At 40.3% G+C, this 27,057-nt stretch overlaps 3 protein-coding genes across 9 annotated transcripts; 1 reads left to right on the plus strand and 2 right to left on the minus strand.

Moving 5' to 3' along the window:
• Nucleotides 1-1,366: 1,366 nt before the first annotated feature.
• Nucleotides 1,367-4,470, minus strand: LOC124120130. 2 transcript variants are annotated; one of them, XM_048386687.1, is made up of 2 exons: nucleotides 4,292-4,470; nucleotides 1,367-2,671 (listed from the first exon to the last, which is right to left on the minus strand). In XM_048386687.1, exon 2 carries the CDS (start codon nucleotides 2,658-2,660, stop codon nucleotides 1,881-1,883), a length of 780 nt encoding a protein of 259 aa, XP_048242644.1. In that variant the 5' UTR covers nucleotides 2,661-2,671; nucleotides 4,292-4,470; the 3' UTR covers nucleotides 1,367-1,880. The 2 variants fall into 2 exon arrangements, with proteins under 2 accessions (XP_048242644.1, XP_046338835.1); XM_046482879.2 differs by having other exon boundaries at nucleotides 1,367-2,668; nucleotides 4,272-4,469.
• Nucleotides 4,471-4,599: 129 nt separating this feature from the next.
• Nucleotides 4,600-21,356, plus strand: LOC124120131. 6 transcript variants are annotated; one of them, XM_048386347.1, is made up of 3 exons: nucleotides 4,600-4,769; nucleotides 5,877-6,627; nucleotides 20,774-21,356. In XM_048386347.1, the coding sequence occupies exons 1-3, from the start codon at nucleotides 4,730-4,732 to the stop codon at nucleotides 20,820-20,822; spliced, it is 840 nt and encodes a 279-aa protein (XP_048242304.1). In that variant the 5' UTR covers nucleotides 4,600-4,729; the 3' UTR covers nucleotides 20,823-21,356. The 6 variants fall into 6 exon arrangements, with proteins under 6 accessions (XP_048242304.1, XP_048242303.1, XP_046338837.1 ...); XM_048386346.1 differs by lacking the exon at nucleotides 20,774-21,356 and adding an exon at nucleotides 14,059-15,417 and having other exon boundaries at nucleotides 5,877-6,652; XM_046482881.2 differs by lacking the exon at nucleotides 20,774-21,356 and having other exon boundaries at nucleotides 5,883-7,573.
• A 4,433-nt stretch (nucleotides 21,357-25,789) lies between these two features.
• On the minus strand, nucleotides 25,790-26,344 carry LOC125374705. The gene has a single exon (XM_048385970.1). The coding sequence runs from the start codon at nucleotides 26,342-26,344 to the stop codon at nucleotides 25,790-25,792; it is 555 nt and encodes a 184-aa protein (XP_048241927.1).
• Nucleotides 26,345-27,057: the final 713 nt, after the last annotated feature.

The following is a 27,057-nucleotide window of genomic DNA, read 5'->3' on the forward strand; positions in this document are numbered from 1 at the left end:
TGGGTACAATGTCTGCATCCATTTCTAGTGTCTCCCTGTCGTAATGTTGCTACAGAGGCGTGAAACCCTACTCACTCACTCACTCGCCAAACCTGCGTCTGTATCATTCTTTGGTTAAAGTTTAGATCGAGTTGACCGACGCAGTCAAAGAAGTATGAAATGATCTCACATACATTTCCTGTTTAATATGGAAATAAGCAGAAAACTAAAGGAAACACGTTTCCTTGGTACTCGGTATAAAGTGATTATATCTGCTCAGGGGCGGTCGGGTAGCCTGGTGGTTAAAGCGTTCGCTCGTCACGCCGAAGACCCGGGTTCGATTCCCGACATGGGCACAATGTGTGAAGCCCATTTCTGGTGTCCCCCGCCGTGATATTGCTGGAATATTGCTAAAAGCGGCGTAAAACCATACTCACTTATATCTGCTCAAAACTACTTGAAGATGAATACCTTGAAACTAGAAAACGTCAGCTCGATTCAGGCCATTGAACTTCACTCCCGGTTCTCCCGGTACATTCGGTCAAAACTGAAAACAGGTGTCACTGGAGTGAGTGAGTGAGTGAGCTGGGTTTAACACCGCTTTTAACAGTATTCCAGTTACTAGTATATCACGGCGTGTCAGCTTAATGTGGGAGGAAAGCCCGAAGTGATGCAGATCTCAGACGTTAACCACTTCGATGTCAGGGGGCAGTGACAACTGAAACTGTTAAGTATAAAAATTATCCCAGTAATTTCTCCAGATTCCCGATGTTTAATTCAGACTCGATCGCCGATTGACAAAGGCGACGCCATGTTTGTTTGTAAACACTGAACGCAGTAACTACCTGACCTTTCATATTTGCATCTTTATCAGTATATGACCCCAACGGATACCGTGTTATCAATTGGCTGTATCCTGCCAAGGAACCTACCGTAATGTAATAAAGCTTTATATCCCGGAGGGCACGGGTGGCCCAGTCGTCTAAGGCGCCGCGATTCGCTGTGCAGAGTTGCGTCCCTTGGGCACGCCAGAAACCTATGATTGTTGGTTCGAATCCCGGTTCGCCCCGATTTTGTTTCTAGGTTTGTCAGCACCACACCCGTGCTCGTGGGTTTCACGAAAGTGGTAAACGTCTGAGACCTGCATCACTTCGGGCTTTCCTCCCACATAACGCTGACACGCCATGATATGACTGTAATACTGTTAAAAAGCGGGGTTAAACACAACTCAACTCAATGTAAACTTTGGTTCTCCTGGGCCGACACATTCTCCAGCTTCCACACTCGTTTATAATGCCACAAATCAGTTATGTACGCAAGGCCCAAACGAAAAACACGGTAGTTTCAAATAGCATAAGCACACAGGGCATCACACGGACAAAGCATCAAAGCATGAGTGGGGAATGAACATCCCTCTTTTTATTTCCTGTGAACATTACAAATACAGGGAGCACAATTCATATAGCATGTTATCCAACATGTACCTGAAACATTACTGACAATGTTAAATAGTCCGATTATCTCCTTACTTGTACATACGATTACCTTCTTTATTTCACTTTAACACAGGATTTCATATTTCATGGGATCCATCATTTACAGATCGGGGTGGACTGGGGACGGCCGTAATATTTGCTAGCGTAGCTATTTGTAGCGCTATGAGCATCCACTTGGTGAATTGAATCTGGCGCATTATAAATGCACTTATTATTATTACTAGATAGGATACCTTTCGGCCACTGCTTCAAGACAGGCACTTGCTTTCTGTGTAAGAAAGAACCGACCAATTAATATTTTCCATTTTTTTAGTAATTGTACAACAAGTAAATGTCCATTGTTAACATTAATAAATAATTTTCGATATCATTTGAGAAATGCACATTTCATTACGTTAGTCCAAACTAGTCACTGTTTTTAGACTGCTCCCCCGTAGGCAGTTGCTCTTGTGCCAGGTCCATTTCTTGTGATACACCATATGTTACATGTAGTTTACCAATAACTGACCACTTGACCACTTCTCCCTCAACAAAGACACAGTTTGGGATGTATATTTCACGTCGGTCTATTGCGTCTCCGATGATAGTTGCGATGTCATTCTCAACGTGAACCACATCGTTGGTAATATTGTTGACAACATTGACAACGACCCGACCCTGCATACATGCCATGGTTCTAAAGCAGCATCTGAAACGTTTTTCAAAGACACGTACCAAGGCAGTGGTTCTTCGCATAGGTGGCGCTGTCACGCTGTACTTGATCACCCAGGAAAGAGAGTTGTCTACCCTGTTGCCTTCCTCACTAGCAATAAATATGCCGTTGTTAAACGCGGCCGCGACGTCTTCGGGAGCCGCAAGTTTTATACCCACATCCGCACCGCGACAAAAACCTCGTTTTATCACAGCTCTCGCCGTAGCCGATGTCGTGCGTTGTTCTATCAGCTCATTGTTATGGGCGACGTTGGTGTGGTTATCGTAGTTGGCCTTGAAAACCGACGTTGATCTTGGTGTTTTGTAATCGTGTCTTCCAAAGAAATACGTTGGCTGCCCTGTATTGAAATGGACGCCGTCCCACACGACGTGTATCTGGTAGTCGTCGTAGTCGTGTTGTCCTTTTGTTTGAACAAACGTTGACCACGCCCAGTTCTTTACGATGTCATCAAGGTTCGTCAGTTTACTCGGCATGTTGATATCTAGGTCAAACAATAATTGACTAATTATGAAATGAGCTCAAATCCTACATGTAGAATAAATTGTTGTTGTTAAAGATGCCTGGTTAGAAATGCAATATACTTTGATTGGAGAAAAGAAATGCCCCAAATATCCGTTGAGAAGGGATTAATGGCCTTTGGCAAAAGAGCTAAGCCAGAGCCTTTCGGTAAAACAGGTTCCTTGGAATGGATCGCAAAAGATATCTTTGCCACGTGAAATGAAAATGTCGCAGCGCAATGAGAGTTGGAAACAAGTCTTTCGGTTGCTATTAACTCGTTCAAGTCAAGGCGGAGAACGAAGCTGTGATACATATTGCATGCACACCACACACTGTGTGGTAACTTACTGTCAAAAAATTACAAGTGAAAGATAATATTGAAGTTGAACTCTGGTCTTGTAGCGACATAGTGCGATAATGATAATTAGTTTGTCGATCCGTGAAGATCCGGGGTAGAATAGGTCTTCAGCAACCTATGCTTGCTGTAAAAGGTGACTATACTTGTCGTAAGAGGCGACTAACGGGATCGGGTGGTCAGGCTTGCTGACTTGGTTGATGCATGTCATCGATCCTAATTGAGTGGATCGATGTTCATGATGTTAATCACTGGATTGTCTGGTTCAGACTCGATTATTTACAGACCGCCGTCAAATAGCTGGAATATTGCTGAGTGCGGCGTTAAACAACCAACCAACCAACCAACCTATTAGTTTGTCAGAGCCATATATATAAGTGTTCTTTGCATTTCACCAACGTGTATCACGTCTAAGACCTACATCACCTTCGGATTCTCCTCCCACATTAAGATGACACGATCTGAAATGTCGTTCAAAGCGGCGTTAAACCCAACTCACTCACTCACTCACGACACGATCGTGTGGATCTTCACTTAATGACGACCTAGAGTTAGGGTCTGAATATAAATACGTTCACTATGCAGAGCCTATTTCATGACGAGAAAGCTTAAACGTGATCGTATCTTAGCCGCAGTTTGATTAACTAGGCAATTGGTATTTAAGTAATGTGAATATACAAGCCGAAAGTATTTTGTCATGGTCTTCCGAAATGTATAATTTCTACAAGAAAATATTATTTTGGAAATATGAAAATCTATTTAAATTCAATGTTTTGTTCGTGTACTGATTTTCAAATAATAAAAGACGCATATGTATGCTCTTCATATCATCAACCAATAGCAATAAACCTAAACGTACGGCGATTTCGGACGTGTCGACATTCACGGTCATCATAGCCAGTGTTATGTATAGACATAAGGGCACTGTACGTGCTATGAAGTGTCCCGGGGGACTCTTGGTCACAACACATGCCCAGCAACCTATATCATGTACGTGGAGACTAAATGGATCGGGTCATCAGTGTCCTGGTTGATTGCATGTCATCCCGAATGTGTGCTCATAATATCAATCACTGGTCCGTCTGACCAAAAGTCGATCATTTACAAGCAGCGATGATATAGCCGGAATATAGCGTGATCCGGCGTTGAAAAACAAACAAGCATAATATGAAGTCGAAACATAAGTATTACATTTAAAGTATGACATAAAACAACAAAGTGTTAAACATACCTTAATGACCTACGTATCAAATGTACTGTAAACCTGTAAATCCGTGAGCTGTCATACAAATAAGCACATCCGTCTGAACGTATTACAACATGTGTAAGTTCGTGAATACCCAGTTTCAGTTATTTAAAGTGAAAGTAGAGGAAAACGATCAGCTGTTGTCAGATACGACAGCTCTATATGAGGAACATCCACGAGTACACGTCACGTCCACATGCACGCTTCACGACAACAAAGGACCGGTATCAAACACAACGTCAGTTTTATTTATATCAAGACTTACCAGGTATTGCGTTTCCACGCTGACGTACATGGGGAATCCCCTTACTATGAACAACTGGGTCAGCAGCGTAGCCATGTCTACAGATTCTCATCAATATCTCCATGATATAAAGCGTGTTCTCGCAAACCTCACCAGTGTTAGAGACATTACAACTTGACAGAACGACTCACCAGGAGTAATGCAACAAAACGAGGCTTACGTTGCCGACATTCCTTCAGGTAGGTTAATTAGTGAGAGAGCAATGATTCCCGCAATATTACACCTAGGTGCGGAGATATGTAATTCAACCAAGGCATTGAATAATGCTTGATTCTGATTGATCAAAAATACTTTTCCTTTTTACTACGGAAACCCCTTGTAAATATATTTAGTCTTTCCACACAAACGACTCTTAAAAAGACAAGTTAGTTTTCATTACATTCTTTGTTTCTTTGTGTGTGTTGCTTAACGCCACACGTAGCAATTAATAATGGATAGGGACAACTGTGAAAAGTGATCGTAGCTACGGCTATTATAAGTCTTTATCATTTAACTTAAGCATTTATCCATGACATAAGCTTATGACATAAAAACATGTATGTCATACCCCAATGACATAAGTATGCAAATTAGATATGCAAATTAGATAACCGGAAGAGCGAGCGGTTTGATTTGAAACTATATATTATAAGTGAAGTTACACCAGAGATATAATCAGATTACACAGAATCGTTGTTGTTACCGTTATTGTTACCGTTATTAAAGTTTCAATTATTCTGCAAAAGTCTGTTCAAGTATTTTGTTTAAAATAATCCGAGGAACTTTTTTTCTCAGCGAATTGTTTATTTTGGTTTACATGGCTATGGAAAACATGTATCACTACGCACGATCTATACGTAAGATTTCGACAAGTTGCAGATGTTAATGTTTAATGCAATTATTCCTTAATTTGGAAGCAAAAATGTGAAAATGATAAATAGAATTCTTCACTCGTGTTTTTTTAATATGGGAAATATCAACCTCGTCCCGTTAATCGGTATTTGCCTCGCCCAAGGCTCGGCAAATACCGATTAACTAAGACTCGGTTGATATTTCCCATATTAAAAAACACTCGTGATGAATCCTCTATATATCAAACTATTTACGATAGTCTCAGAGTAAGGACACTCTTATTTCTACTGGACCTTTTTATCTAATACACAATTTTCATTACACAAACAAATTCTTTTAATGAAATCTTCATGAATATTTATCAACAGGCAAAACCAAATCAGAACCAGATTAATTCCTCATGAAGCGATAATGATGACTAATTATGTTAAAGTGACGGATGATACTGTTTACAGTTTCAGGTATGTCCCCGAACATTACAGACATTGGCACGATGTTCAAGGAGTGGGCCTGGACGACCTATCTCAAGACACCCAGACACAAGCTCCTGTCCAGAAAGCTGAAGATTGAAGAAGTTGATATCCAGTTGAAGTGGGACAAGGTGAGGATCACATCGTTAAGGCCAGAATACACGGAAATGGGAACGAATGGCAACCAAGTACATGTCTTGTATGACTCCAAATACAAAAACAGCACAGACGACGAACAAGAACAGACATTCAGAGCTGAGAAAGAGACGGTTTCCACAGCCACCACCAAACTTACAAAGGGTTTCTCCAGGGATATCAACGTTGGCATCGAACTGACACTTCCTCCAGATCTTCCCCAAACTTCCAAAGCGGAGGCCAGCTTTGGACATCGACTGTATGTGGATAACGAGGAAGAGAACACTATTGAAAATAAGGTGAAGTGGTCCGTGGACACAAAGATCACCTCAAGACGTAACCTGGTGACTGTAGCTGAACTGGCAATAGAGGAGACAAGTTCCAAGTATGTATTCTCGATGGACGTGAAGCTGAAAGGGACGATCTTAGCTGTGATACAAGACGCCCGGGGCCAGAGAAGACATCTCATGACTGTGCAGGGGGATGTGGCTACCGTTTTGAGGGACATAAAAGACAAAGACAGATTCGGTAAACTTTTCAATGCACAAATCAACAACTCTCGTACCGTCACCTGGCCTGTGTCCGGATCTCTTCACCTTAAATACGGTGTGTCACAGACGGTCAAGATATCATCGCTCGAACTGTCGGACTCATAAGGCTAAGATTTCGTGTCTTTGTATAATCACATGGAGTTTAATCTCAGCATAATCAAGTAATATTACTTTTGCACCTTTCTAAAAAGGTTGATGAATGATTTTTGAAAAAAGTTTTCCGTAATATATCGGTGTCTAGTTTACAGTGTGTTTTATATCGATGAGTGCATGAGTAAATTGGTTTTAACGGCACTTTGAACAGTATTGCCGAAATGTGAGAGGAAAGTTCAAAATTATTGTAATAAAGAAATTACGGGGCAGTTTTAATCTAGTACTGACTTACTCTGGTTGTAGTGAGTGAAAACCTTTTTGCTAGGCTATTGAATTTAATACCCCCTTGTTCTGGTAATCCGTGGGAAACCAACTTTCTCGCGATTGTCTAGTTCAGGTGGAGTCAAGTTACTCTTTTGGTCAAGTACCCGTTTTAATGATTATGAATCCAGATACTCCTAAAGCCAAGTTCCTTGTATTTTGTTGAAAGTTTAGAATTTCCTTGCCCAGTCAAAGTGACAGAGTCCTGAGTTTATAACACGAGTTTGTTATTCAGGCGTTGTTCGTCTAATTTTAGGGATAGGCTGTATGAGTTTATTTCCACTTAATTAACTCATCCGTGGTTATTCACTCATTAGAGTGTTAATAAACTCATTAATTAAGGTGTTAATTGGTCGCAGCCGACTTAATTAGATGTATGTGCGTCTTAAAGGTTGTCAATTATCTTGTCCAAGTGTTGATTTTGCTACCCTCTATGTATTACTATTATACATTTGCTAAGCTAAACAGCTTTTATGTTTGTTCTTGTGTATTAATCTGTGATCGTTGTCAGCGTAAACTGTGTTTTTGATCCTTTGCAACACGCTGATTATAATAAACCTACGAACCTATTACAACGTTTTCATTAATACTTTATTCTTATTTAATGATGGGGGCACGGGTGGCCCTTAGTCGTTTAAGGCGACGCGATTCGCTGTGCAGAGTTGCGTCCCTTGGTCACGCAACAAACCTATGATTGTGGGTTCGAATCCCGGTTCGCCCCGATTTTGTTTCTAGGTTTGTCAGCACCATACCCGTGCTCGTGGTTTTCACCGAAGCGGAGTGGTAAACGTCTGAGACCCCCATCACTTCGTTCTTTCCTCCCACGTTAAGCTGATATAAATGGAATACTGTTAAAAGCCGAGTTAAACCCAACTCACTCACTTGTTTAATGATACCATGTTCTCTGGAGCACAGCTCCCTGACAATGCCTCACGAAACAAATACACCTGATATTATTGTAGAGCCAACGCTACATCAGTCGTGACAGGATGGTGTGGATCAATTAAAACAATGAAAACACCGAACAACAGTAGAAATAATCCACTCGAGCTTCATAACATGAAACAGAGGGATCGTAGAGTCTTTTTGTCACACTGGATTGAATATGTTCACCCATGTACATCTAGGATAATGTTTTCCTTGGATTTTATTGAAAAAAAATACCAGAAAATTCTTTTAAAAAATGATTATTCTTCAGAAGGTTGAAAAAAAGAAAACACCTGCCTGTCGTAATGGAATGGTGTATGGTTGGCCCTATGTATGTATGTATGTATGTATGTATGTATGTATGTATGTATGTATGTATGTATGTATGCGCACGCGCACGCATGTGTGTTTGATAACGTGAAATCATATATACCAGTGTTCAAATGTGAGTCAGTAAGTCCATATACGTGGTGTGTGTCTCTGACATAATTATATATGCTGTATTCACATAGCACGTTATGCATACCATTACCTCAGCCTGTGACAAAACATCACACACTGTAGTCAATGGTTTCAAAACAATGTCATGACGAGTTGGAACTAGGCTTTTGTCATGTACGACCTGGAAATACCCAGACAATAAATAGATTATGACGGAATTACTTTGACACGATCGTGACAGCTTCGTAGTAAGACAGGGCAAATGCATTCTCTTTAAAGGTAGCCATCGACAGCTCATTCGAAGTGCCGCTTTTTTAAATATGAAGCGAACATTGTTTTCTAGTTCTTTAGCGTCACTGGTGTTTTCTAACAAATTGGTAGACCGCCTCCGTGGTAGAGTGGATAGAGCGTCTGCCCAGTGAGAGAAAAGTCGTAAATCGATTCCCGACCGCGTCATATCAAAAAAATGTTAAAAGATGGCACTTGTTGTTACCCTGCCTGGCGTTCGGCATTACGGGGCTAAAACAAGGACTGGACGACTCGCAGTCAGTATAATTATGATATAAGGAGTATAGATTAATATCATTAGAGCTTTCAGTCATGTTGGTGGCCGTCTTGGATTTTCATAACCCCAAGGGGGGCGCTACATACTAGATTTGAATTATATTCAGCATTGTTACAATTAATCATGAATAAATTACTGTGATAATGTATATAAATATAACAGGTAATTATGATATATTGAGTATAGATTGATATCATCAGAGATTTCAACCATGTTGGCGGCCATATTGGACTTTCATCACCACCCGGGGGTGCTGCATACCAGCTTTGAATTATATACAGCATTGTTGCGATTAATCCAGAATGCATTACGATTTTAATTTGGATAAATTGACCAGATGACTATGATATATTTAGTAAGGATTGGCATCATAAGTGATTTCAAACGTGTTAGCGGCCATCTTGGACTTTTTACCACCAGGGGGCGCTGCTGAGTTGGATCCATATCCAGAAATGTTTGAAGTGGTTCAATGTATAAGTGTGTCAAGTTTGGTGCTGTTCACCCAAAGTGCACACTTTTCGCCTTTACCGACACACAAATACGATATGAAGGAGAGAAGACCGACGAGATGAAGGTTACAGCAAAATAATTCCGCACCATCCCCCATCCCTAAGTAATAGAGTGATCATATCTTAACCATAAAAACAACAACAACCAATTTGATTTACTTGTCAAAGTTTATTAAAGTGATGTGAATATCCAAGGGCTAAATATTTTTGTCAAGGTGTTTCAAGATGTGTAATATATTATTTTTAAAAATATGAAAACCGATTCTTATTCAATAAAATGTTTCTCTACTGAAAGTTTCCATTATGAACGAGTTACAAGACGCAAATAATTTTGCCAAGGTCTCCGAAATTTGTACTTTCCTCAAGGAAAGTTTTACGATTATTAAAGAAAATATGAAAATAGATTTTTATTCAATGTTATGTTCGTGTACTGATTTTCACATGATGAACTATGTATGTGTATGCTTTCATATTATCGAACAAACCTAAACGTACGGCGTTTTCGGACGTGTCGTCATTCACGGTGATCATATCTAGTTTTATTTATGTACTAACTCGTCTATGTTCAAGACACATAAGGGCACTGTACGTGCTATGAAGTGTCCCGGGGGACTCTTGGTCACAACACATGCCCAGCAACTTATATCATGTACGAGGCGACTAACTGGATCGGGTCATCAGTGTCCTGGTTGATTGCTTGTCATCGTATCCCGACGGTGTGAACATTGCTCATAATATCAATCACTGGTCAGTCTGATCAAATCTCGACATTGTGCGAGCAGGTGATATAACCGGAAAATAGCTGGATGCGGCGTTAAATAACATATTTACTATGAATTTGGAAAACACTCGATTTTGATTTGTAAAACAGAGGTATCAAATCACAATAAACCCCTTCTGATTGAAATAGCCGATTTGACGACCGCACCAACGCGGAAGCTAATATTTTTTAGAATAATACTCCTTACACAATCATTGTCGGAAGGCATATACTAAAATACTTAAAAGTACAATTATAGGCTACCAAATTTAAAAAATGCCGTTATTGCAATATTCAAAGAATATGTGGGAATGCAGTTCGAGCAGAAAACACGATAGACATCTACAAAGAGAATGTATTTCAAGTTTTGAGGACAACAGAGAGCAGAGTCACCAGAGAGTCATCTTTTGCGTCACAATGAGCGGTATGACGTCATAAAGGCTTCCTTTGTTTTCTTTAGTGGCGCCCACCTCGTGTTGGCTTACGAAGTTGCCGTGCTACATGCTTTCAGTGCCTGTCATACGTTCGTGTGAATTACCCTGTAACCTGCTTGAGCATATAGAGCGCCAAATTCTGATCGACAACCCACTCAAAACACTGAACTCAATCGTTGCCACTTCACTCAATATAAATTTATTTGCTAACACCAAAGAGTTAGCGTTAGATCTAGTAATGATAGCATGGAAATAAACATGCTGTGTTTTGAATGTAAATCTTGGTTACCTGTAGATTCTACCGCGCTAAATTTAACATTTGAAACATCACACTGCGCGTTCGGTCCCAATGTCAATTTAGTGCGGTTAAATCTACAGGTAACCCTAGCTCTACATTGAAAACACAGTACGTTTGTCTTCTAAACAAGCATGCTATGAAGTCGGAACTTGTTATACATTAAACAATGATATAAATCAAAATATGTTCAGCATTCCCGAATGGCCCATGTACCGAATGCACTGTAATGCTTCTAGAACATGTTATCTATGTCATGCAACACTGCAATAAAATGCTAAATATCATCACAGATCTGCTCATATATGAAATTGCTTGAATACCTAGTTGTGGGTATTAAATATGAAAGTAGGGAAACAACCATCCGCTAATGTCTGAAACGACAGCTCTATATCAGGACCGGTGTTAAACACAACCGTCAGCTCTATTTGTATACAAAGACATACCTGTTATGACGTTTAACCTTGCGTGACAAGGGGAATCCCCGAACTATTGACAACTAGGTCAGTAGCACAGCTATGTCGATAGGTTCTCATCGACAGACGGGACCCGGCGTTACGTGCGCTCAAAGCTTAAGATATCGATTTGACATTCCTGTACGCATAGCTAGTCAATAGTAGATCCGTCAAATACAGTGCCTGTAATTGCGATATTGATATATAATCTCTGTTTAGAGGGATACATTTACATGTTTATATTTTTTATGGACGTGTTTATTTACAAAGATGAGGAAAAGTGGCAATATAAGAAGTTTTACGCACATACCTATATTTGTTTATGAACCAGCTAAGCAAATATGTGTTAGTGTGTACGCGTGTGCGTGACTTTGTGTGTGTTTGTGTGCGTGTTTGTGTGCGTGTGCATTTGTCCCTGAGTGCCGATACCTGTTGTGACGATACCTATAAATGATTCATTAAGAGACAAATTCAAAACTAATGCCATTTGACACATCGTCTGATATTACAACACAACATAAACCAGCTAGACGCGCGACAGCATCTGCACACATACTTGGGGTGTTAGTGCTACTCAGTAAATGTATTCTTCACGCTGATTTATTCGTCATTAATTCCGAGTAATGATTATGTTTTGTTTCCAGTAAGCATATCGCAGCATGAGGCAGAATACACTATTTTTATACGTAGAAACCCCTGCGATTAACCACACAGATATGAAAGTGTTGATGTCGTCCCTAATCTAGGGGGGAATACCTCCAGTTGCTGATGCCATAAATAACGTGACATGGACTCAACATATAGAAACACGGGCTGTCATAGTTCACTTGTCTGATATCTAACATAGCTCGAGTATATAAAGTATGGTCTCACTAACCTCATCAGTGTCAGATGGATGATATTTCAACTGGACCGAACGTCTCATGATGCTACAAAACATGGCTTTTGAGGCTCCGATTCCTTCAGGTAGGTAAATGAGTGAGTGCTTGAGTGAGTGAGACAGCAGTGATGCTAATAATATTCCACCTAATATTCGATGGTGATGAATTTGAAACGGGTATCAGTAAAGTTTTGGACCTTAAGTTTGCAGCGTTTCTGAGGCTGTTTTCAGCCGAGTAACGTTTTGATAGTGAGTGAGAATGGTTTTACGCCGCTTTAAGCAATGTTCCAGCAATATGGGGAACACCAGAAATGGGCTTTACACACTGTACACATGTGGGGAATCGAACCCGGGCCTTCTGCGTGACGAGCGAACGCTTTAACTACTAGGCTTCCCCACCGCGCCAAACGTGTTGATAACGTTTGTAATTATTTGGTCAAATTTAATTTTCAATCAAATGTATATTTTCTTTTGCTCGGCAGTTGATATCGTGGTAATATGTACATAAATCAGTCTGAAAACATTATAATTTAAAGTTACTCGTTGCAGATACCAGAGGAATAAGGGTCATACTTGTTTATGCGTACGTAATATCCCGAAAAAACCTACATAACTTTAATGTCATGGCAACGATTTACACAGTCATACGCTGATGAAGTCCTTGAATGAGCTAAATTACTTAGCATAGGAAGTTTGTTTGTTTCTTTCTTTCTTTGTTGTTTGACGCCGCACTAAGCAATATTCCAGCTACATGACGGCGGTCTGTAAACAATCGAGTCTTGACACTCCCGTCATTGATATCATGCATCAACCAAGTCAGCGAGCCTGACCACCCGATCCCGTTAGTCGCCTCTTACGACAAACATGGGTTGCTGAAGACCAATTCCTCACGGGTCTGGCATGTAAAGAAGATTATTTTTTATATCAGCGTGACCTTTAATATAATAATATTAAATATGATTACAACTAGATTACTTCTTCTCGAAACAATAACAATGACTTGTGACGGATGATATTCTTTAAAGTTTCAGGTAGGTCCACGAAAATTACAGACATTGGCACGATGTTCGAGGAGTGGGCCTGGACGACCTATCTTAAGACACCCAGACAAAAAGTCTGGTCCAGAAAGCTGAAGATTGAAGAAGTTGATATCCAGTTGAAGTGGGACAAGGTGAGGATCACATCGTTAAGGCCAGAATACACGGAAATGGGAACGAATGGCCACCGAGTACATGTCCTGTATGACTCCAAATACCAAAACAACACAGACGAAGACCAAGAACAGACATTCAGAGCTGAGAAGGAGACGATTTCCACAGCCACCACCAAACTTACAAAGGGTTTCTCCAGGGAAATCAACGTTGGCATCGAACTGACACTTCCTCCAAATCTTCCCCAAACTTCCAAAGCGGAGGCCAGTTTTGGACATCGACTGTATGTGGATAACGAGGAAGAGAACACTATTGAAAATAAGGTGAAGTGGTCCGTGGACACAAAGATCACCTCAAGACGTAACCTGGTGACTGTAGCTGAACTGGCAATAGAGGAAACAAGTTCCAAGTATGAATTCTCGATGGACGTGAAGCTGAAAGGGACGATCTTAGCTGTGATACAAGACGCCCGGGGCCAGAGAAGACATGTCATGACTGTGCAGGGGGATGTGGCTACCGTTTTGGGGGACATGAGAGACAAAGACAGATTCGGTAAACTGTTCACTGTACATATCAACAACTCTCGTACCGTCACCTGGCCTGTGTCCGGATCTCTTCACCTTAAATACGGTGTGTCACAGACGGTCAAGATCTTTCAAAGAACGTACCTGTGAAAGAAGCGTGAGGGTTAATTATGGTATAGATTATCGGCAAGGGTATGTGGACAATATATTCGGGTTTGAGTCCTCATGTGGGAGTTATTCAGGAAGCCTATTCTTTGTGCCGCCCATTGAGAATGCTGATTAATGCATCGTACATCTCCATGCTCTAGTACCAATATCAAGCTTCGGCTGTCACAGTCAGTAGATACAGACATTATCAATCAATCAATAAGACCTTAGGCCCGCGTAGAGACATTAGGAATATATCGTGCCTTATCCCAGACATTTTCTGCCAATTTAATCCTAGAGCATCACATCGTCAGTACTTCACGGGATTGTACATATCACCTGTTTTGAAGTATTGTATATTTATCCAGCCAATCAGACCACGATTTAGTTCCAGCGAGAGGGAAAACATCACCATCACACAAACAGTCACCCATGAATGTAAAAAGACCCATCTTCCAATACAGAACAGAGCTTTGTGTTCTGAAACATTCGGAAACGTTCCATTGATTGTGAACAGTGTTTCGGTGTAGATTGTCAGCGTGTTTTCATAAAGCAAATGAAAATGGTGCTCGAATTTACATTGATTATATTCGTCATGATATTATTAGTGAATTAGTGCCTATGCTTATAGTGGTTGCTGTCGTTATAATGAGTGAGTGAGTGAGTGTGTATGGTTTTACGCCACATTTAGCAATATTCCAGCAATATCGAAGCGGGGTAGAAAAAGGGTTTCTCACATTGTACCCATGTCGGGAATCGAACCCGGGTCTTCGGCGTGACGAGCGAACGCTTTAACCACTAAGCTACCCGCCCGCCCCTCGTTAGAATGAAAAAGTCAATACTGATTGATTTAAGTGCAATAAATATTCACCATAATACAACTGAAGATACCATTCCCTTTCAATTTGTACATTATACACGGAAAACAGAACTTCGGCTTTCATCCCTAGTTATTATTAAATGTATCCATAACGAACGAAAATCAATCAACTATTTGTCTAATAATGTGAAGCAGATACAAATTATTGCCATATATTTAAAAGGAAACCTGCCTGCTTAATGTAACATAAATATTCCATTGATTTTGCATAAGAAGTGCCCCATCTGTCCCTTTGCCAAAGCTTCATTTTATACGCTTATCTTTACGCGAACACCTGGTATCATCACTATTTGATAGTGATTCCTAAAAACATGCTCATGATATAGTTGGAATTGCACAATCGACTCTGTTTTTAGCAGAGATTTCTATTGAATAGGGAAAGGGTTTTGTCGCTTTTATGTATGCATTGTAGTCTTTGTCATGTGGCCTTTGATACGGAATAAACTTCTTCAGCATCTTCTTCTTCTTCTTCTGTAGGCTAGAGGGGAGGTGGAGTAGCCTGGTAGTTAAAGCGTTCGCTCGCCAGGCCGAAGACCCGGGTTCAATTCCCTACATGGGTGTCCCCCACCGTGATATTGCTGGAATGTTGCTAAAAGCGGCGGAAAACCATACTCACTCACTCTGTTGGCTAGACTGTTCTAGACTAACCAGAGACATGAAACTTGATCACGTTCTGAGTGGAGTCGTGTTTACTCACAGTGAGTGAGTATGGACAAGAAATTCGCATGCGGAGTATTTAACATTGATCATTGAAATACTGTAACATAGTGGCCTGTGAAGATCCGGGGTAGAACAGGTCTTCAGCAACCAATGCTTGCCGTAAAAAACGACTAGTAAGAGGCGACTAACGGGATCGGGTGGTCAGGCTCGCTGACTTGGTCGATGCATGTCTTCGTATCCCAACTGCGTGGATCGATGCTCGTGATGTCAATCACTGGATTGTCTGGTCCAGACTCGATTATTTACAGACCGCTGTGATATAGCTGGAATATTGCTGAGTCCAGCGTTAAACAACAGACACAACAACAAAAAAGTAACATTGAGCTAAAACATAACCACTAAATCACTAACACTTTATTCGGGAAATGAGTAATGTAGTTTCACCTATGTACCTATACGTGTAAGTATATATTCTGCTAAATTATGTTGAGATACATATGTAGGCGTGGTTGTTCAACCCAACCAGAACACTTACTCCAATTGCACGCGAGGTATCAGGCCAACAAGCAATACAGGCTTAAAGAGATGACGAAATGTCAGTATGCACCTGCCCATCAAAATAATCGGCCTTTTTAATGACATAATTTTGCATGGAAGATTGCGGCGCATAGATTGCGTCACTATACAATGATAAACGTTGCTTTAAACGACACAGTAGACATACCGAAACAGTCAACAGTCATAATATTAAAAGCGATGTACATATATGAATCGGGTCACATGAAACCAATTGGTTTCCTTTTTAAATGCACACCACCACAATTGCATTTATAATACTTACACAAAGTTCACATAATAAATATGACAAACCTTTTATGCATCAAAGGATTATCTTCTCTCCAACACAAAAACATATTACCATATACGCGATGGACCGGTATAAACTAATGTACTTAAGCTACACATTCGGTGTTTACTCTGGAACTACTGGCAACACTGCCAAAGAGACAAACCATTTAACATTGTAGGGGAGGGGGAATGGGTGACCAGTGATTTTTAACAGAATTTTTTTTTTCTGTCACTGCTTCAAAGCATATATTTGTTTCTCCAAAACGAGGAGTACAACATTGTTTCTTGCATAATCTGTGTCAAAAAATACCAAACAAACCAAAAACATCTCCGTATATTCTGGAACAAATATCTTTTTTCCCGGGCACCCCAGAATACCAAATGTTTGATCCCTTATAAGATGTTGTGATCCTTCACTGCCGGCGTCTGTACGGTAATCCCTCTGTCATATTAACATCTTTAATGTGAATCGCTGACATCTCAGCAAAATAAGAAATTTAAAATCTGTACATTGATTTTTTTTATAATAAAGACATTATAAAGGTTTGCATCAAACACGCGAGCATTATAGGCTCACGTGGGATAGATAGCAAAGCACGAAGGTACTGTAGGAATTTACGATTTCCGTGTATATATACAAAATATATATCTATAACTAAGATACCTATATACTCTCTGTCGTTTCATTTTTGAAACTGCAGTCCACCTCCACAAAGAGTGATTACTTTTTAACGAGACTGTAATGGTACATACAAAACTCGCGAACAGAATGATTTCCACTCAAAATTCACATCAAGTGTTAGGTTAATACACTAGAATACTACGGTTATAACGAACACAAAGGGACCACTAATTTTAGTTCGTAATAACACGTAGTTCGTTATAAGCATTCATACAACATATATACTGCAAATGGCCGGGACCCAAAAAAGTTCGTTATATACGTCAGCTCGTGGTAAGGGTGTTCGTTATATACGAAGTTGCCGTGCTACATGCTTTCAGTGCCTGTCATAAGTTCGTGTGAAGTATTACTCTGTAAGCAAACTGCTTGAGTATAGAGAGCGACATATTTTGTTTAAAGGCTCTTGTTCCGTAAATTCTGATCGACAACCCACTCAAAACACTGAACTCAATTTTTGACACTTCACTCAATAGATTTGCTAACACCAAAGAGTTAGCGTTTGATGTAGTCAGGGTAGAATGGAAATAAACATTTTGTGTTTTCAATGTACATGTAAATTGAACATTTGAAATCACACACTGCGCGTTCGGTCCCAATGTCAATTTAGCGCAATTATTCTACAGGTAATGAAGATCTACATTGAAAACACAGTATGTTTATCTCCAAAACAAGCATGATGTGAATCGAAACTTGTAATATTCAAAGTATGACATAAAATAAAAATTGTTCAGCAAACCCGAATGAGCCACGTACCGAATGCACTGTAATGCTTCAAGAACATGTTATCTATGTCATGCGACACTGTAAATATCGTCACTGATCTGTTCATGTATGAAAGTGTTTGAATACCTAGTTGTGGGTATTAAAAATGAAAGTAGGGAAACAACCATCTGCTAATGTCTGAAACGACAGCTCTATATTAGGACCGGTGTTAAACACAACCGTCAGCTCTATGTCTATACAAAGACATACCTGTTATAACGTTTAACCTTGCGTGACAAGGGGAATCCCCGAAGAATTGACAACTAGGTCAGTAGCACAGCTATGTCGATAGGTTCTCATCGACAGACGGGACCCGGCGTCACGTGCGCTCAAAGCTTAAGATATCGATTTGACATTCCTGTACGCATAGCTAGTCAATAGTAGATCCGTCAAATACAGTGCCTGTAATTGCGATATTGATATAAAATCTCTGTTTAGAGGGATACATTTACATGTTTATATTTTTAATGGACGTGTTTATTTACAAAGATGAGCAAAAGTGTTAATGTAAGAAGTTTTACGTACAAACCTATATTTGTTTATGAACCAGCTAAGCAAATATGTGTTAGTGTGTACGCGTGTGCGTGACTTTGTATGTGTGCGTGTTTGTGTGCGTGTGCGTTTGTCCCTGAGTGCCGATACCTGTTGTGACGATACCTATAAATGATTCATTAAGAGACAAATTCAAAACTAATGCCATTTGACACATCGTCTGATATTACAACACAACATAAACCAGCTAGACGCGCGACAGCATCTGCACACATACTTGGGGTGTTAGTGCTACTCAGTTAATGTATTCTTAACGCTGATTTATTCGTCATTAATTCCGAGTAGTGATTATGTTTTGTTTCCAGTAAGCATATCGCAGCATGAGGCAGAATACACTATTTTTATACGTAGAAACCCCTGCGATTAACCACACAGATATGAAAGTGTTGATGTCGTCCCTTATCTAGGGGGGAATACCTCCAGTTGCTGATGCCATAAATAACGTGACATGGACTCAACATATAGAAACACGGGCTGTCATAGTTGTCTGATATCTAACATAGCTCGAGTATATAAAGTATGGTCTCACTAACCTCATCAGTGTTAGATGGATGATATTTCAACTGGACCGAACGTCTCATGATGCAACAAAACATGGCTTTTGAGGCTCCGATTCCTTCAGGTAGGTAAATTAGTGAGTGCTTGAGTGAGTGAGACAGCAGTGATGCTAATAATATTCCACCTAATATTCGATGGTGATGAATTTGAAACGGGTATCAGTAAAGTTTTGGACCTTAAGTTTGCAGCGTTTCTGAGGCTGTTTTCAGCCGAGTAACGTTTTGATAGTGAGTGAGAATGGTTTTACGCCGCTTTAAGCAATGTTCAAGCAATATGGGGAACACCAGAAATGGGCTTTACACACTGTACACATGTGGGGAATCGAACCCGGGCCTTCGGCGTGACGAGCGAACGCTTTAACTACTAGGCTTCCCCACCGCGCCAAACGTGTTGATAACGTTTGTAATTATTTGGTCAAATTTAATTTTCAATCAAATGTATATTTTCTTTTGCTCGGCAGTTGATATCGTGGTAATATGTACATAAATCAGTCTGAAAACATTATAATTTAAAGTTACTCGTTGCAGATACCAGAGGAATAAGGGTCATACTTGTTTATGCGTACGTAATATCCCGAAAAAAACTAAATAACTTTAATGTCATGGCAACGATTTACACAGTCATACGCTGATGAAGTCCGTGAATGAGCTAAATTACTTAGCATAGGAAGTTTGTTTGTTTCTTTCTTTCTTTGTTGTTTGACGCCGCACTAAGCAATATTCCAGCTACATGACGGCGGTCTGTAAACAATCGAGTCTTGACACTCCCGTCATTGATATCATGCATCAACCAAGTCAGCGAGCCTGACCACCCGATCCTGTTAGTCGCCTCTTACGACAAGCATGGGTTGCTGAAGACCAATTCCTCACGGGTCTGGCATGTAAAGAAGATTATTTTTTATATCAGCGTGACCTTGTTATATAATTTAAATATGATTACAACTAGATTACTTCTTCTCGAAACAATAACAATGACTTGTGACGGATGATATTCTTTAAAGTTTCAGGTAGGTCCACGAAAATTACAGACATTGGCACGATGTTCAAGGAGTGGGCCTGGACGACCTATCTTAAGACACCCAGACAAAAAGTCTGGTCCAGAAAGCTGAAGATTGAAGAAGTTGATATCCAGTTGAAGTGGGACAAGGTGAGGATCACATCGTTAAGGCCAGAATACACGGAAATGGGAACGAATGGCCACCGAGTACATGTCCTGTATGACTCCAAATACCAAAACAACACAGACGAAGACCAAGAACAGACATTCAGAGCTGAGAAAGAGACGATTTCCACAGCCACCACCAAACTAACAAAGGGTTTCTCCAGGGAAATCAACGTTGGCATCGAACTGACACTTCCTCCAAATCTTCCCCAACCTTCCAAAGCGGAGGCCAGTTTTGGACATCGACTGTATGTGGATAACGAGGAAGAGAACACTATTGAAAATAAGGTGAAGTGGTCCGTGGACACAAAGATCACCTCAAGGCGTAACCTGGTGACTGTAGCTGAACTGGCAATAGAGGAAACAAGTTCCAAGTATGAATTCTCGATGGACGTGAAGCTGAAAGGGACGATCTTAGCTGTGATACAAGACGCCCGGGGCCAGAGAAGACATGTCATGACTGTGCAGGGGGATGTGGCTACCGTTTTGGGGGACATGAAAGACAAAGACAGATTCGGTAAACTGTTCACTGTACATATCAACAACTCTCGTACCGTCACCTGGCCTGTGTCCGGATCTCTTCACCTTAAATACGGTGTATCACAGACGGTCAAGATCTTTCAAAGAACGTACCTGTGAAAGAAGCGTGAGGGTTAATTATTGTACAGATTATCGGCAAGGGTATGTGGACAATATATTCGGGTTTGAGTCCTCATGTGGGAGTTATTCAGGAAGCCTATTCTTTGTGCCGCCCATTGAGAATGCTGATTAATGCATCGTACATCTCGATGCTATAGTACCAATATCAAGCTTCGGTTGTCACAGTCAGTAGATACAGACATTATCAATCAATCAATAAGACCTTGGGCCGGCATACAGACATTATGAATATATCGTGCCTTATCCCAGACATTTTCTGTCAATTCAATCCTAGAGCATCACATCGTCAGTACTTCACGGGATTGTACACATCACCTGTTTTGAAGTATTGTATATTTATCCAGCATATCAGACCACGATTTAGTTCCAGCGAGAGGGAAAACATCACCATCACACAAACAGTCACCCATGAATGTAAAATGACCCATCTTCCAATACAGAACAGAGCTTTGTGTTCTGAAATATTCGGAAACGTTCCATTGATTGTGAACAGTGTTTCGGTGTAGATTGTCAGCGTGCAAACGAAAATGGTTCTCGAATTTACATTGATTATATTCGTGATTATATTATTAGTGAATTAGTGCCTATGCTTATAGTGGTTGCTGTTCAACAGTTTCGTTATAATGAGTGAGTGAGTGAGTGTGTATGGTTTTACGCCACATTTAGCAATATTGCAGCAATATCGAAGCGGGGTAGAAAAAGGGTTTCACACATTGTACCCATGTCGGGAATCAAACCCGGGTCTTCGGCGTGACGAGCGAACGCTTTAACCACTAGGCTACCCGTCCGCCCCTCGTTATAATGAAAAAGTCAATACTGATTGATTTAAGTGCAATAAATGTACACCATAATACAACTGAAGATACCATTCCCTTTCAATTTGTACATTATACACGGAAAACAGAACTTTGGCTTTCATCCCTAGTTATTATTAAATGTATCCATCATGAACGAAAATCAATCAGCTATTAGTCTAATAATGTGAAGCAGATACAAATTATTGCCATATATTTAAAAGGAAACCTGCCTGCTTAATGTAACATAAATATTCTATTGATTTTGCATAAGAAGTGCCCCATCTGTCCCTTTGCCAAAGCTTCATTTTATACGCTTATCTTTACGCGAACACCTGGTATCATCACTATTTGATAGTGATTCCTAAAAACATGCTCATGATATAGTTGGAATCGCACAATCGACTCTGTTTTTAGCAGAGATTTCTATTGAATAGGAATAGGGTTTTGTCGCTTTTATGTATGCATTGTAGTCTTTGTCATGTGGCCTTTGATACGGAATAAACTTCTTCAGCATCATCATCGGCTTCCTCTTCTTCTTCTTCTGTAGGCTAGAGGGGCGGCGGGGTAGCCTTGTGGTTAAAGCGTTCGCTCGCCAGGCCGAAGACCCGGGTTCGATTCCCTACATGGGTACAATGTGTGAAGCCCATTTCTGGTGTCCCCGCCTTGATATTGCTGGAATATTGCTAAAAGCGGCGTAAAACCATACTCACTCTGTTTGCTAGATTGTTCTAGACTAACCAGAGACATGAAACTTGATCACGTTCTGAGTGGAGTCGAGTTTACTCACGGAACACTGTGGAGGTCACTAACTGTTGTTACCGCAAGCATTTCGTCTGGATACCGCACAATATCTGTACACACAACTGATTACAAGTAGAATATGTTTAGGAAATGGGCCGACCCTCAACATTCTATTAAGATAATAAAGACAACAACGCATTATGGGTATTCAGCCCCCTGGGACGTCTTTAACGACCTGCATGAAATCTTACGATCAGTGACCGGATTTTCAGATACGATATATCTCATAACATGTTTAACTTCATGCACAGTTTTATGATCCATTTTTATCAGTTTTAGATTTTTTATGAATACATTGAAGCCATTTAATAAATGTTTGAGTGAGTGAATATGGTTTTACGCCGCTTTGAGCAATATTCCAGCAATATCACGGCGGGGGACATCAGAAATGGGCTTCACACATTGTACTCATGTCGGGAATCGAACCCGGGTTTTCAGCGTGACGAGCGAACGCTTTAACCACTAGGCTACCCGACCGCCCCAATTAGTGTTTGAAATGTCAGACATCTCAGCGTTTGGTTATCTTATATGAACATGCTTACTGCTCCGGATTGAAACGATGGTGATAATGATGCCTCTTGTCATTTATTTATACTTGCAACTATGGTGAAAACAGCAATACAAATGCAGCCAAGTTCATACTAGTCATTCTACTGATCCAAACCGGTCTCCCCGATCATGTTTCTAGGTTTGTCAGCACCATTCCCGTTGTCTTGGGTATCACCTGTTTATGGCAGTGTATTTTATTGTTGAACAATGATTGTAACTGTTTTACATTGCTTCTGTTGAGATTCGGTAGACGCTCATTGCATTGTGTTTGGACAGTGATTAGTTGGCAGGAATGTAGTACTGCATAATGTAAGCAGTTGTAAGGAAGTTACTATATTTAGATGCTGGTGTCATGTGTAAACATCCGGAATACTGTCGATTGTGATAGAGAGTTATAGAAACATATGGAATATTCTATGTTGTGATGGGGGGCATGGGTGGGCCAGTCGTCTAAGGCGCCGCAATTCGCTGTGCATACTTGCGTCCCTTCGGTATGCAAACAACCTATTATCGAGGGTTCGAATCCAACGTTCGCAAATACTTTCTGGTTTAACATCACCATACACATACTCTTGGGTTTCACGAAAGTGACAAACGGCTTTACGGCCTCATGACATGCCATGGTCTAAATGAAATATTCTTTAAAAAGGAGTTAAATTCAATTCACTCACTCTCTTCTGATGATGTCATGTGAGTAAGTGCTATACATCTTCCCGAGGCAAGAGAGCTAACTGACTTTAAAAGTCCAGTTTCCACCCTTGCCGAACTAGGCTGGAATTCCTGGGCTCGATCGTAGCGCCACCAGCGGTTATTACGAGTTATGTCCCTTCTAAGCCTCTCCTATGGACCAGATTCCACTTCTCGTATCACTAGCATTTATGGCGCCACCCAGTCAAGACGATCTGATCGATAATCAACATCTATATTGCGATAAAACGGTCTTACATCGCGAAGTGCATCAAATCACGGTGCACATTCTTTCCAAATCCTGCAAGCGACCGAAATCTGCACGACAGATTACGAACCGGATTTCAATTTTGTTGCGCGGTTTTGATTGGATTATGCATAGACTGGTTAGTCCAGCCAAAATGTAACTCCATAATACCAGCCTAGTTCGGCAAGGGTGGAAACTGGACTTTTATAGTCAGTTAACTCTCTTGCCTCGTGAAGATGGTGCTTTCTGGACTGAGGAGGATCTCGAGTTAGGTAAGCAGGCTGTGGAGATTTCACATGAACTTTCAAGGTTGTTTTCCTGTATTGCTCTAGATGACCTTAAGGTCACGTTGCCATACTGGAAAATCGTTTAGATTCAAAGTTGTTTCTGCTACGCCTAAGGGCCACTCGTTCCTCTCAACAATACTATCAAAAAAGTTTTAAGGTGAGTCGAGGTGAAATGGGGTTTCGCGTTCAGTATTTTAGCATTTTTATAGCAAGGTGGTACACGTGTGTGTGGCTGTTTGTACTAGTCCGGACTATTGCCGACTTTACAGTGCCAACCAACTGAGATACCATGCCGCAGTATAACATTCAGGCACAGTATACTGTCTAGAAGCCGACCAGTGCTTCTTTTAGCCCCTTTGTGCCGAGCGCCAGGCATGGTAACAACAAGTACCATCTTTGAACGTCTTTTTTTGTAAGGGACGGGAACGAACCACAGACTTTTCACTCCCCGGGCAGACGTTCTATCCACTACACCACGGAGCCGGTCAAATATATATATATATATATATATATATATATATATATATATATATATATATATATATGCTTTAATCTACACAAAAGACATGAAGATATGAAATAGAAAATGTTTAAATTTATTTCAAATAATAACGACACTGTTCGTGCATTTACAATAACGGTAAATGCATAAGGTGAAGCAGACATAAACTATCACAAGCAATATTGTTAAAAGCGATGTACATATATCGATAGGGTCGGATGAAAACAATTTATTTTCTTTTTTAAATGGACACCACCACAATTGCAATAATGATACTTCCACATAGTTCACATAGTAAATATGACACAGGATTATCTTCTCTCCAATACAAAAACATACAACGACACTATTCGTGTATTTACAATAACGATGCATGCATAAGGCGAAGAAGATATAAACGCTCAAACGACAGTCATAATATTTTAAGTGACATGTAAGAACGGGGTCAGATATAAAACAATAAATTGTTTTAATGGTGCTGACATGTTCACAAAATGAATATGACAATTGTACTCTGCATCAAAGGAGCATCTTCTCCCGAATACAAAACATACCATAACAGGTCATTTTATATTGCGCATATTTCCCCACCGCACAGGGGCATGCTCAAGGTTTTTTTTTTACCCCGGTCACTTTGTCAGTGTGTACGCTACAATCATACTCAGCTCCTTGGGGAGTATACAACCCACGTTACCTGAAAGGCGCTAGGTTAACAAACTACATTTGCCATCTCATCCTACCGGGTACCCATTCACTGCTGGGTGAACAGCGGCACATTTCGAACAAAGTCACTTGTCCAAGAAGACACCACAAGTGGTACATGTGCTTCAGTTTGGGGACGGGCCGAAGCCCTAGAAACTCTCAGGAGCCAAACTGCCGAAACGCGTTCACCCATCCATATAATGACTCTCCGAATAGAATCAGGAATACTAACAGAATAACAGTGAAATGGTTTCCACTCAGAATTTATATTAACTGTAAGGTAAATATCACGAATGCTAGGAACATGCTGGTAACAATGTCTCATATTTATGTCATTATTGATGTAGATATTACATCTAGGCCAATAAAAGCAATCACACATCCTCCAAGTGAATCGATGGGTACATATTGGGTCTTGGGGTGATTTGGTTTCTTGCTTCATCAGTCCTTTGTCCATAGGAAACCTTAACCCTCTGGGACACGCCATATCTGAATGTGACGGTGCCCTCTAGTGGCAGTTGAACAGTGCGGTTGTCCATGTCAAACCTAAAATCCCCCATCCTACCTCCATTTCTGTCATTAACGTCATTAAGAACTGTTGCCACATCGTTTTCAACCACCTGCACAACTTTCTCCATGTTCCTCCTGTCCCGAATGACAGCAACCACCCTTCCCTTCAATTTGATGGCACTGGCGAATTCATAAGTTGCGCTTGTCTCCTCCACCTCCAGCTGGGCTATCGTCAGTTTCCCACTCTTGGAGGATATCGTTGTGTCCACAGACCAAGCCTTCTTCCTACTGACAACGCTGTTTTCGTCAGTTCCCACGTGAATGCTGTTTCCGAAACTAGCAGTCGCCATCTGTTTCTTTCTCGCATTCGGGGATTCCTCTCCAGCATTCATTCGTGACATTTCTTCCGGGAGGTCCATTTCAATCCCAGTATTCGCGTGCTTGCTGTAGCCTTTGGTCAGCTTGATGCTAGCGGTGGATATTGTGTCCTGTTCCGTTTTGAAACTGTGCGTCTGGTCATTGTCAGTCGCATTGTCGTATTTCGTCCAATAGCGAAAGTATCGGAATATAATATCAAAAGTAAACCCTACTTATCAGCATACTTACAGTGTGATTACAGTTGTGAATAATGTGTTATTTTCACGTTATGGTTGTGATGTAAAGTGTTTTAATTGAGTGAGTTTAAGATTATGCCCAGATACTTAAAAAGAAAAATTGTAGGACAAAGTGTGCGCGTCATGATGATCAGTGATTGCCATTGCCAATAAAAATCTTTTTTATTTTTATCATTTTGTTTCGCGTCATATTAAGCATACTCCATAAAATGACATGTTTGACAACTGACATAATATAAGAGACGAGTTCTATGTGTTCCCAGTTGTGTTTTATTTATTTTATTTTATTTTATTTTTTATTTTTTTAAATTATTTTATATTTTTAAATTTTAGTTATTATTATTATTATTATTATTATTATTATTATTATTATTATTATTATTAATAATAATAATAATTTAAGTTTTTAGTTTTTTTATTTATTTATTATTATTTTTTTTTTTTTTTTTTTTTTTTTTTTTTTTGGGAGGGAGGGGGGGGGGGGGGGGGGGGGGGTAAATAGAAGGTGGTCGTCTCTC

The sequence above is a fragment of the Haliotis rufescens genome, unplaced genomic scaffold (assembly GCF_023055435.1).
Source record: "Haliotis rufescens isolate VD_foot unplaced genomic scaffold, xgHalRufe1.0.p SCAF_6, whole genome shotgun sequence".
Classification (NCBI taxonomy): Eukaryota; Metazoa; Mollusca; class Gastropoda; order Lepetellida; family Haliotidae; genus Haliotis; species Haliotis rufescens.